Consider the following 12,828-nt stretch of genomic DNA (forward strand, 5'->3'; position numbering starts at 1 on the left):
TATTTTAAATGCAGTCAGAAGATAAATACTACCCAGTTTCCTTGGCTTTCATTTTTCTTGGCCTCTCTTTCAGGATGTGGATATAAAGGTCAGTTTGTGCAAAACTGAGCTGATTGGAATTGCTTAATTTTAAGAGTGTGGTGACATAGATTTCATATTTAGATTTTCTTTCTTTTGGATAAAACATTTACTATCTTTTTTGAAGAGTCAGTAAGCTGTTTGCTGCTTATAAATTAAGGTAACACTGAATTTGATGACAAGTATCCCCAAATATCAGTAGCTTAATAGAGTAGAAGTTTCTTTCTCATTCACCTAACATCATCACCCATGAGATCTCAGTCTGATGGAGATTCCAGAAAGCAACACAGAATGGAGAGAGAACGTGCAGATAAATAGACAGGCAGATTGACTGCAATCTGTGTGGTAGACACGTCTCTGGAATGTCTTGTACTTCAATAAGCTTGTTTGCTTTGTGTTGTGAGAAAAACAAACAGAAACCAAATGGATAGGTAGTTTTTCTATGCCCTGTCTGGAAATGATACACAGAACTGTATTGTGTCCATTCCATTGACCAGAACTTAGGCATATGGCCTTATAGAATTTCCAGTAAGTAGATGACTTCCAACAGGGCTGCTTTGTTCCACATCATGGAAGATAGTACAAAGTTTTCAGTCAGAGAACAGCTACTCTTCTCTGCTATGAGTGCTAAATCCAAAGAAACTATATTCTTGAGAGACCTCTGACCAGATCTTTTAAAATAAATATTTCACAGACTTTATAAAAAGTTATGAATTTCAATCAAACAAATTAAACCATCTACTAATCAAGTATTTACTATACGCTAGTTTCTTAATAAATCCTATGGGTCAGGGAGTGTTGAGTAAATATCAGGATGAATAAAACATAGTCTAGCTCTTCATGAAGTATGGCAAGGAAATGAGCTTTTGTGCGTATTATATGTAATCTGCAATCTTTAAGATGTAATCTTACTATGGTGGAGCATTAGTATAGCGGATAGGGCACTTGCCTTGCACATGCTTGACCTGGGCTCAATCTGTGGCATCGTATACAGTTCCCTGAGCCCCGCCAAAAGCGATCTTTAAATGTAGTCAGGAGTAAGCTCTGAGTAACACTGGGTCTGGGTGCAAAACAAACAAACAAATTTTAAAAAGTAAAAAACAATCTTCTAAAAATAAAACTGTTTGCAAAGAGTATTTCCTCCATTTTCTGATTAAATATTTTTACTGTAGAAAAATTTAAGAACTACGAAAAAAAAGTCTACAGAGGGGAAAAGAAATCACCTCAATAACCCTAATCTTATCATATTGGAGTAATTACCATGAACATTTCTCCTTTTTACAGTCTACAGATGTCCATTTGAAAAATTATTTTATGAGAATAAGTTTCAAAGCACTCATGAGAAAAATCATCAGTTGACCTTTTTTATGCATTTGTAATCATGAAGAAACACGAGTGAGAATGCTCATATAAACTGTTTCCCATTGCCGATATCTGGGACACCAAGTTCTGGATTTCTTACTAAAAGAGAGAAAAGGAAGAATAATTACAGCAATTTTTAAAGGTCTAACAAATAAATATGGTGCTGTAAAAACAATTGCCATCATAAAGAAAATGGACAAATTAATGAACCAATGAAAATAAAAATAAACGTTTAGACTCTAAGACCAAATTACTAGTTACCAGAAGGGAAACAGAAATAGGATGTAGGTAAATTGGACAGAAGGGGTCAGTTGTAGAGTGAAAGATGGAATTATATTTTAACAGTGAACATGATGTAATATATACAGCCACTGATTTATAATGATGATGATCTGGCACCAATAGTTATAAAACAAAATGAAGTATGCCTCTAAAACAAAAAAGAATAAAGTTATATTCTTGCAAACAATAAAAACAATCACCATAAAATGCATGAAGGATTTGGGGAGATGTGGCTCATTTGTAGAGAGCACTTAGCTTGAATTTATGAGGCTGAGATTTTAATCCCCAGAATCACTGCACACCCTCAACGGGAGTGATCCCCAGTGGCACAAATGTGACCTCTGCAAACAAGATCATAACCCCCGATATCAAAACAACAGCTGTGAAGGGAGGGGGGGAACCCATAAATACCTCACATTTAAAACATGAACCACTACAGAATGTTCGAGGAGCAAAGCTTAAGGAGACTGGGGGATTAAGAGAACCTTCTGATCCTAATAACCATGTGGAGGCCCAGGCTGAGGACAAGGGCCCCTATATCACTGCTGATACAGATTTTGGAAGACTTGCACTAGGGAATGTTGCAGGAATGGGGATGCAACATTGGGGCAGGAGCTAGAGAGATGGTCTAAAGTCTCTCCCCATCAAGAATGCAGAGAGACTCTGTGTCTAGCTGCCCACAGACTCCTTGCAGGAGTGACTCTGGAACAAACATATTGGAGTTATTTGAAATTCTACATTTTCTGCTAAAGCTACCTTAAGTAGGACATCTCTTAGCTGGTTAGCCAGAACCAAGGCTTTCTAAGTTCCAGGGCAGTGTGTTCAATACTTCCTCACTGGCCCTCCAGAGACATCCAAGATGCCAATGAACAGGAATAGATGAGAATGTAGGACACAGAAGCAGAACCCTAGCAGGAAGACATACTAAAAGGCCCAGGAAAGGGATGGAAGTCACAGGTGTCTTTCTGGAAGACTCAGAAATGGCCCATGCCTTAGACAGAGCTAAGAACCAAGAACTTAATTTTGTTCAACAGTCCTCTCTTTCTCCCCATCATTCTTACTTGAGGTCCAGCTGCAGCAAAATGGTCAAATCCATCTCAGTTCTTCCCACTCTGGGCCACATAGACCCATTGATGTTGTAAGGAAGAAATCATACCCCAAAAAAGTCTGTTTTGGTCAATCATTAGGTCTCATGTGGGCACAAATAGCATATTCTGACCGTTTTAACCAGATTACAGAAAGCTAAACTAGAGAGAAAATACGGTCAGTACATGGTGTCATTTGACAAGCGAAATAAATCACCACAGTCACATTCAGTTCGTAGCTGACCACTGACGTTATAGAATTTTGCTCACTTCCCCCCTTTCCGTCCACATAGCCAAGTCATCCTGGCTGTTTTGAAAACAAAATTCCAGTATGACTTGGAAATTAAAATGCTTCATAAACAATTGGTAGACGTGTTTGACGGTGGTTTGAGGACAGTGCCACAGAGTAAGTAGGTGACCACCAAGGTTGCTAAAATATTTCCTGTCCTGACCGGGGTTGCGTTTCTGGAGAATATTTAACAGGGAGGGTTTTATTGCTTCTAAAGATGTTGAAACTAAAAAACAAATATTGACCCAGAGAGCACCACAAGCTCTCCTAAACGAGAGTAAAAGCCATCCTTTATAAAATGGAAAACGACTTGCCAAAATATTCCCTATCCTCTGCACAACTCACCCTGGCCGACTGGAGGGGGCTTTCTGACAAGGCCTGCACCCCAAAACACCTGGGAGCATCCTCGCCGCCCCGCCTGGACCCTTGGACCTGAGTCTCTGGGGCTGGTCCCGAGCTGCTGGAACTAAAGCTGGATGACCTGTCTGCGCTGCAGCGCGTCTGCTGCGCTCAGGCCCCCCACGCGGGAGCCCCACGGTGCCCGGGCGGAGCAGGCAGTGAGGCTGCCCCTCTCGGACCCTCCCTGCGCTGGGGGCATGAGTCAGGACGCGTTATGCAAGTGCTGGACGGCCCGGCGCCTCCCCCCTCGGTCTTTCACCCCGCGCGGTTACGAAAGCGCGACCCCCCCAACCCCCCACCGGAGCTATAAAGCGGCGGGACGGCCCCCGCGGCGCGCTCCCTAGCAGGCTCCACGCGCGTCCGGCTTTGCGCGCGGCTCCGGGCGGTGAGCGCCGATGCGGGACGGGGTGCGGGGCGGAGGAGGGGGCGGGAGAGTGGGGCGGAGTTGCGGGAAGCGCGAGATCCTGGGCTTTGAGGGCGCTCACCGCGCGCTTCCTGCAGGCCGGATTCCTGGGCACGATGGAGTGGGTGTGGGCGCTCCTGTTGCTGGCGGCGCTGGGCAGCGGCGGGGAGGCGCGCGACTGCCGCGTGAGCAGCTTCCGAGTCAAAGAGAACTTCGACAAGGCTCGAGTAGGTGTCCGGAGAAGGAGAAACTGGTGGGAGTCATGGGAGAGGGCACCCCCACATTTCCCGGGGCATCCTTTCCCCAAGGGACCTTGCGCTCAAAGCCCCAAGCCTGCTTTTGGTCTTTTTTTTCTTAGTTCGCAGGGACCTGGTATGCCATGGCCAAGAAGGACCCCGAGGGCCTCTTTCTGCAGGACAACATTGTCGCCGAGTTCTCCGTGGATGAGAGTGGCCAGATGAGCGCCAAGGCCAAGGGCCGAGTCCGTCTGCTGAAGTCAGTGGCCTTTGGGTGGCTCAGCCCTTTGTGCGTGGGGGATCCCGGCATGCAGACCCTCGCCCTGGTGGGCGGGTGGGATGAGACAGGCCCTTGCCTCACTTAAGATCCCCTTGACTTTTACAGTAACTGGGACGTGTGTGCAGACATGGTGGGTACCTTCACTGACACTGAGGACCCTGCCAAGTTCAAGATGAAGTACTGGGGTGTTGCCTCCTTTCTCCAGAAAGGACGTGAGTAGACAGCTCGGGGTCCTGTCTTGGGAATGGGGAGGCGGACCCGGCCAAGTCTGTGGATTTCTTCTTCCATGGCACCCTTGGGAGGAATGATTGGAAGTGGCAGAAAAACTGCCACAGCAGCTGAAGTTGAGACTCACAGGAAGAGGTAGCACTTTGCAACCCCTCTTCCTTCCAGCTCAGTAAACCTCACTCAAGATCAAAAGGACTTTGGGGCTTGTCAGCTGACCTCCAACTGCCATTTTTTGGCCCAGGCCCTTCATTTCTCAGAGTCCCAGATCACACTCCCACCTGATTCTGTTCTTCCTACATCCCTTTGCGCTGAATCCCTTAGACAACATTGCAGCTTGAGGCTCTGCAGAAGTTTAGGAGACCCACTTGCAAAGATTAAGTGGAACCTCACTTAGAGGGTTGGCTCAGCCCCAGATATCCTTCATGCCTGTGCTGAGATTCCCACCCAGGCAGGTGCTCAAATGGCAGTGAAACCTTTTCTTTCACCCCAAAAAGGGAATGCAGACTGAGAAGGTGATGGGCACAGGGCAGGGTTTGAAAATCCTAAAACTTGGTCTGGTTATAAGAACACAACATCTACATGCTCTTTCTACCCGTGTCTTCCATTCCCCCTATATTTCAAACGCTGGAATCTACTTGGTACTCAAGAAAAATGCAGGCCAGAGATCATGGACTCTTGGAGCTTTCTCCTCTACAGGGAGATTTTAATAAGGCAAATAAACTAAGACTACCAAGGAGGGAGAGCTTTGCAACAAAATTGGGGGAGCCAAGATTTGGTGACCCTGAGCAGAAGGGATTTCTAATGCAGACCAACTCTTGCAAAATATTATTTGAACTCCTTTGTGAGATTCACGTGAGGGGCTGCCAGGCAACTCTTCGAGCTTAATGACCAAGCACAGATATGTCCTTTACTTGCTCTAATGCTGTGTGTTAGATGAAATTGCATTATTTATCCAACTGAGTCTCCAGTGTTGATTTACATGGTACGGGTGGGATTGCTATTCTCCAGGACAAAAACAAAAATAGCATTTATTCCTAAAAGTAATAAAAATGGTTTCAAATAATGCAGAAGTTTCCTAAAATGATTCATTTAATGTAAAATAGATACTTTATGAATGATGGATGAAAAAAGTAATACCAGGAGGTAGAAGATGGTGAATTTTTAGTAATCTAAGAACATTGTGTGGCATATTTTACACTCTTTTTTGCTGGCACTACAATTTGTGTTAAATCATATTCAAGTATGACCCGCTGGTGGTATACACCAGGATCAATGTGTTAAAGGACTAGGATTTTCTTGGTTATGAATCTGGGGGGAAGCAATGGAGGAGGCATTTGCTTCTCTCCTCCTCCTCCTCCTCCTCCTCCTCTTCTTCCTCCTCCTCCTCCTTTTCTCTCCTCCTCTTCCTCCTCCTTCTCTTCCTCCTCCTCCTCCTCTTCCTCCTCCTCCTCCTCCCAACCAAACCAGACTAATTCTGATTTGGGACAGATTGAAATTCTATCAGAGATTTGATTTGCTGGGGGGAAATGTAGAAAACTTTAGAGTGATTTTTATGGATAGAAGGTGAGATGACTGTGAGGTTCTTTCCAAGGCTACCTCTCAGGAATGGAGCCAGGCACTGTGCAAACTAAGCCTGCAGTGGATTGACTGATAGTCCATATCCTCACACAACCTGGAGGGCTTTGGTGAGGTTCCCTAGCATCTTTGTGCTTCATTTTCCACATTTGCAAAAGGGAGCGATTATGGCAAAAATCTCCTGGAGTCTTATCGTGAGGGCACAGTGAGTAAACAGGCAGAAGGCACTTGGGACAGCTTTATATTCCAGGTCAGGCTCAAGCCTTTGTTTGTAAAGTGAAAACACTGAGGTCCACATAAGAGAAGTGACTCGTCTAAGTACACTACTAATTAGAGGCTCTTAGTAACGCTTCTGACCAAGAAGTGTAGAGGGAATGAACTGCCCCCTGGTAATGATTAGTCCCTGCTTGTGTACTCACCTACTTATATAGTATATGCTTATATGGGACCTGACTTTTTTATTTTATTTTATTTTACAAATTCTGCTTTCATTTCTCATGCTGTTCATGTTTTGTTTATTATTTTCTATTTTGGCCCCACTCTGGCATTAAACACTGACTTGGTCAGGAGGAGTTGAAGGCTGCAGAGTAGCTTGCCTTCTAGGTCTTTCCCCTTCTCCACAATCTGCATATCTGCACGTGAAAACAGCTGTGTTTTAAATGAAGGACTCTTGCACAGAAAAAAATGATGCCGTCGAAATGCTCATCTGCTGTCACATTATTTTAAAATGAGATGGAATAACCTGCTACACATGAGCATTTCAGGGGTTCTCAGGCTGCTGTGACTTGCTGCCCAAGCCTTGGGCAGGCTGTAACACTTGGCATAGGGCCTCGGCATTGGCATTTTGAATATGCCTTTTGAATTGCTCTTCTCGTGAAGAACATGGAGGATCAGGGGGTATGGATGATTCCCTCAAAATTGTCTTGGCTCACTTGAGCTTCAAGGCACGTCACTGTACTCAATGACATGTTGGGCCAGTTGGGGTGGTATATGTTGTTGTTGTTTTGGCAGTTAGTCAAAAGAAGCTTCATCGCCACCAACTGCTGGCATAGCTGGAAAGTTAGAGCTGAGGGCTTCAGGGAGGAAGCCCTGGGTTAAGGGCTGGTTGGAGGACTCAGGTCTAGGAAGCTGCAGGGACATGTTCTAAGGCCACTGTAGTAAGCTACAGATATCTTCAGGGCAACTGGGGCGCCTGATAAAGCTCTTTCTGCTGAGTTTGCTTTAGCTTTGGGATGATAAACAACACCTCCAACCTGCTGTCTGTGGATCTAGTATATACCCAACTACAGCGTAACCCCACCTGGAGTCCCAGCTACACAACCTTGGTTCTTGCTCTCCCAAGTTGTGTGTAGATAGCTACTGCTGGGAATGTTTAGGGGGGGGTGACTGTTTCTCCAGATGGCCCAACTCCAGCTGCTGGGAGAGCTGATGTTGGAGGACTTGGCTCCTTATTTTCAGCTGGGTTCAGGCAGTTCACTTTTTGGCTTAGGAGAGTCAGATACAGATTATGAAATCTTTTCATTGAAATTTATAATTCAGATTCTTCCTCTCTGCATTATTTAGCCAAAAAAGATAAATGAGACCTACTAGGAGTTTTTAAAGTCAATGACTGGAAGTGAAAAATAATTGAGGAGGTGAAATTGCCTGTGAAATAACTGGAACAAACGAAGACCCAGAGAGCCCCAGTCGTGATTGTGTAGATCAGTGAGCCTTGAGTAAAGGCAGCATTTCCTTCCTAACATGAAGTATTCATATGAACTGAAGCATTCTTTCTCCACTCATTCTTCTCACTTCTCATTGTTGATGTTTTCTACTACTTCGAGGTTTACACCCCAACCTTAGGAATAAATGTAACCCAGTTTCCTCAAGAGCGCAGCTCTTGCTCTCTCAGAGGAGGTCGGAAAAGTACAAGCTCTAAGAATTTTCTGATGTCTGATGGTAGGTGTTTAGGCAAAAGCTTCTCCCCTCTGCCAGCAGAGAGGGGACTGGGTTCCTAAAAGTCAGAGTCTGATTACCAGAGTGGCGCCCTCCAGTGGCCACATCCAATCTCATGTGGTTACAGAGATGGTGGAACTTAGCTCATGAGATAATCACCCTAATATTGGGGATAGGGTGAGTGGATGGCCTTCAGACATTAGCCCCAAAGGCACAAATATCACTGGAGATAGATGGTGAGGCAATCAGAGGAAGGTCTAATTCTGTGGATTTTTCCTGCTTCCCTTTGTGGTTGTAATGAGCCAGGGTCACACATCTGGCTATATTGTTCACACACACCTGGCTGTGTGCCAGAGACATCACATGCTCTGAGAGTATCAGGATCCCAGACAGCAGACCTACGGCGACTGAGCTCAGTGCATGTGGGGACACCAGGGACTAAACTCGTGACTTCAAGATTGCAAGAGTGGCTCTTGACTTGCTAAGCCGGGGCCCACATTGTCCAATTATTATTTAGAGAGACACTGTCACATTTATCTTTAGAGAGCGAGATGGTTGTGGAAGTTAATGAGGCCCCCCTGAACCTCCCTCCCCCCCACCCACATCAGGACATCTTTCTGTTAAGAGCAAGATCATTTCTCATTGTCCCAGTTGTATAAGAAGCACCAGCATTTTCTGTGGTCTCCAGCTTCCTGACAAAACAAAACAAGCTTCAGGAAGTAACTGTGGGGGAATGGAGAGATAGTACAGTGTGTAGGACTCTTGACCTGCATGTGACCGACTGGGTTCAATCCCCAGCCCCCCCATATGGTCCCCTGAGCAATGCCAGAAGTGATATCTGAGCACAGAGCCAGGAGTAAGCTCTGAGCACTTCCAGGTGTGGAGAGAGAAAGAGAAAGAGAGAAAGGAGAGGAGAGAGAGAGAGACAGAGAGAGACACATACAGAGAGACAGAGAGAAAGAAATCAAGGTGCATGAGACCTGGCATTGCATTCCCGTGTTGTCCCGGGGCTCTAAGCATCCTTATCATGGAGCTGAAGCAGGAGTAGACAGAGGCTCTGGACTCTGTGGCTCTCTGACTTGCAGACGATGATCACTGGATCGTGGACACGGACTACGACACCTACGCTGTACAGTACTCCTGCCGCCTCCTTAACCTGGATGGTACCTGTGCTGACAGCTACTCCTTCGTCTTTGCTCGGAACCCCAACGGCCTGCCCCCAGAAGTGCAGCGAATTGTTAGGAAGAGGCAGGAGGAGCTGTGCCTGGCACGGCAGTACCGGCTGATTGTTCACAATGGTGAGTGGTGGGTGGCATCTCCAGGTCCCCCAGCGCTGGCAGAGTTTGGATCTAGAGGCCAGAACAAATAGGGAGCCCCTGGGAGCCCAAGCCTGGGCCTCCCCTGTATGCTTCATTGACCTTTCATGGAGCTGAAGCAGGAGTAGACAGAAGCCTTTTTTTCAATTCCTGGTACTCTTTATTTCTGGAGGGAAGGAGGGGATGCACGCCTACTGGTGCTCTGGGGCTACTCCCAGCAGTGCTTGGGAAACCATGTGGTGCTGGGGATTGAACCCAGGGCCTCGCCATGCAAAATGTGCTCCAGCACTTTGAGATGACCCCCTGGCCCCTAAATCCCAGGCCTGCTCCCCTCCCTCCAATCCCATTCTTGTTTTGGTTTGGGGGCCACACTTAGTGCTGCTTAGGATATTGCTGGGGGTTGCTCTGGCACGTCACAAGGAACCATTCCTCAATGGGGATCTCACTCAGGCCTTCCACATGCATAAAGGCCAACACCTTGCAATATATGCCCGCTCCAACCCTGACATTTAAATTAAAACTTCAAGGGACACCCTCTTTCCTTTCTCCGGCTGCCTTAGGCCTAGCCTATGGTCACGTGATATACCCCCCCACTCCCACCACAAGGTGACACTGACCCAAATAACATTTTGACTAAATTTATATTGTTTGGGATTGAGCAGCCCCATGTAGATTGGGATAGAAAATGTAGGCACGGGGCTGGAGCAATAGCACAGTGGGTAGGGCGTTTGCCTTGCACTCAGCCGACCCGGGTTCAAATCCAAGCATCCCATATGGTCCCCTGAGCACTGCCAGGGGTAATTCCTGAGTGCAAAGCCAGGAGTAACCCCTGTGCATCACCAGGCGTGATCCAAAAAGAAAAAAAGAAAAGAAGAAAATGTAGGCACTGAAACTTAAAAAAAAACAAAAACAAACAAACAAACAAAAAAACCAGACTTTCAACAAATGCTTCTTTTTCTACTATGGAACCAAATACCTATTAAATTGTCTAACTGGTTTTCCCTTACAGCAGATTCTGTTCTCTCAGCACCCCTTATCCTGGAGAAATTAGGGAGTTCAGAAACAGCTTAGGGGATGGTTTTGAATGACAGTCACCTCCAGCTGTAATCTTTATTATTTTTCTTATTTTTTAAATAATCTTTCAAAGATGCAAAGAACCCAGGCTTTCCTGGTATTGGGGATTGGTGGGAAACGGGGTTGTTTTCTGTTTCAGACAATAATAGTTGTCTTCTGTTTCAGGATACTGCATGGGCAAGTCAAAGAGCAACCTTTTGTAGCACCACGGAGGGTGCCACATCTCCAGGAAATACGGCCTCACCCTTGTTCAGCCTTCAGCTCTATTTATCTTCACTTAGTTGCTCCCTCTCTCCCACTGTCCCTCAGCAAACATGAAAGCTGCCCTACACATAAAAATACATATGGCACTAAGTGGGTCTTTCTGCCCTCTAATGTCTGCCTTAACTGGAGTTTTCCAGGGAACCATGAGAGGCTTCAGATTCCAGACTTGGATTTATTAAAATACAGTCTCCCATTTTCTATGATTCAGGTTTTGTCTGTGTTCATGCCTGTGCCAGAGTGAAACCCCCGTGGATTTACACCCCAGCAGTCTCTCTTCCCAGAGGCTTCTTTATGACCTTTGGCCAGGTCTAGGCACCTAATCCCCATAATTAGTGGCTTCTCTCAACTTCCTGAAAAAGGAGTTTCCCTTTAATAGGGAGGCCTCAATTGCTGGCTGGTGAGTGAAGGTTCAGCCAGGCCTCAGTCAGCTCCTAGGGCACCTAGGGAGGCCAGAGGGTCCACCCACATTGGGTTTGGAAGACTAAGAGGCTGGGGTCTCTGGGAGTTTTTGGAAACACCACCAGTCCATCAGTACACCTTGCACTTTATTCACTTATTTTAAATATGGACAAAATGTTGAGAGGGAGGTAGCCTCAAGCTTTCCTAGAGGAGCTGGGACATTGGGACCTGGAAGCCAGGCCTTGGCGAAGCCTACCCCCCACCCCCGGAGCATTTAGGACACATGATAGCGTGGGGTGAGGAGTTGTAGCAGAATCCCAGCACCCCACACTGTTAGCAGCACTTGGGATTACTGGTGTGTACCCACATGCAAAGCCATTGCCTCCTTTCCAAGAAGTTCCCAGGAGTTTTTTTGTAAAGGTTGTAAAGGAAGTCCAAAAGGAAGGACTAGAAAGTCTTGGTTTTGTCTCAAAATCCAGCTCAGAGCTAGAGTTTGTACATGAGTGAGGGCCTTTGCCTTGCATGCTGTCAAAATTGGATCAATCTCTGACACTGTGTGTGGTCCCCAAGCACTACCAGAAGTGCTCTCTGAGCACAGAGACAGGAGTAGCCCCTGAACACCATTGGGTTTGGCCCTAACATTCCCCCTGACCCCAAATCCAGCTCACAGATATTAGCCCAATGATTGGGGTCTGGTTCCATGGCTTATTTGGGCCTCCAACTCTTTAAAGTGGGAAAACAGTGAACTGCTATGTGGATTCAGTCAGAGCACTTAGAAATCCTGCCATAGGGCTATGCTGGGCTGAGATCTATCAATTGTGTCAGGGGTGGAGGAGGTACCTATACCCTATGAATGCTGAACCCGCTCCCTGGTTACTAGTACTGGGAGGGCCCCTGTGCTTTCACCCACTCTGCTTCGTTCTCCCACTAGTGAAAGAGGAGACCGATGAGCAGGTACAGGAAACATAGTGAGTCAACACAGAATAGTCAAAGTCAGGCTCTTTAGCTTCACTGGCACAACCCCAGAGACCTGGAATAGAGCCACATGTCGCTTCATTTACCACCTCCATTAATTAAAGCTGAATGAAAAATACCTGTCTTCTTGTTCTTGATCTGTGACTACCATACATCAGAAGAAGCTGTTCAAGATGCAGTGGCAACCACTGGCCCTGATTTACATGGCTTTTGTTGAACACTTGTTGAGCATCTACTATGTGACAAGCTCTGAGCTGCTGCATGCTTTAATCATTGGCTCCACTTTCAATTAACAGCCTGTCTGGCTTTTCTTTGATTCTGAGTTCTTCTTTCACTTCACTCCAGGGGATATTTAATAAGGTCATCTGCCAGAAACACTCCTCAGTAGCCCCAAACTTGTATCCACAGGTCCAGCTCCATATTCCTGCAATTATCTGCCCACCGTCCAGTGAGATCTCATTGGAATTTTCAATTTACACTCTCCAAATCTCTTGGCTCTCCTATCCCCAGTCTTCTCCCCATCTCGCTCATTTCTGCTGCCTGCTTCAGTGTTGGGCTAAAAATATAGGAGTCACCCCTGACCCCTCCTTCTTTCCCTCACAGTCTTCATCCTGCCTATCTACCTTCAAACTCATTGATACTCACTCC

General features: G+C 46.2%; 1 protein-coding gene across 1 annotated transcript; it reads left to right on the plus strand.

Moving 5' to 3' along the window:
• Window positions 1-3,816: 3,816 nt before the first annotated feature.
• Window positions 3,817-12,178, plus strand: RBP4 (retinol binding protein 4). The gene is made up of 6 exons (XM_004607358.2): window positions 3,817-3,880; window positions 3,997-4,125; window positions 4,257-4,393; window positions 4,520-4,626; window positions 9,238-9,450; window positions 10,708-12,178. Exons 2-6 carry the CDS (start codon window positions 4,015-4,017, stop codon window positions 10,743-10,745), a joined length of 606 nt encoding a protein of 201 aa, XP_004607415.1. The 5' UTR covers window positions 3,817-3,880; window positions 3,997-4,014; the 3' UTR covers window positions 10,746-12,178.
• The last annotated feature ends 650 nt before the right edge of the window (window positions 12,179-12,828 follow it).

The sequence above is a fragment of the Sorex araneus genome, chromosome 11 (assembly GCF_027595985.1).
Source record: "Sorex araneus isolate mSorAra2 chromosome 11, mSorAra2.pri, whole genome shotgun sequence".
NCBI lineage: Eukaryota > Metazoa > Chordata > Mammalia > Eulipotyphla > Soricidae > Sorex > Sorex araneus.

Excerpts from the sequence above, each read along its gene's own strand:
- RBP4 (XM_004607358.2), top strand. The coding sequence starts at position 4,015 with ATGGAGTGGGTGTGGGCGCTCCTGTTGCTGGCGGCGCTGGGCAGCGGC. Across the intron at positions 4,627-9,237 it reads CTCCTTTCTCCAGAAAGGAC|ACGATGATCACTGGATCGTG; the intron begins GTGAGTAGACAG and ends TCTGACTTGCAG. Across the intron at positions 9,451-10,707 it reads CCGGCTGATTGTTCACAATG|GATACTGCATGGGCAAGTCA; the intron begins GTGAGTGGTGGG and ends CTTCTGTTTCAG.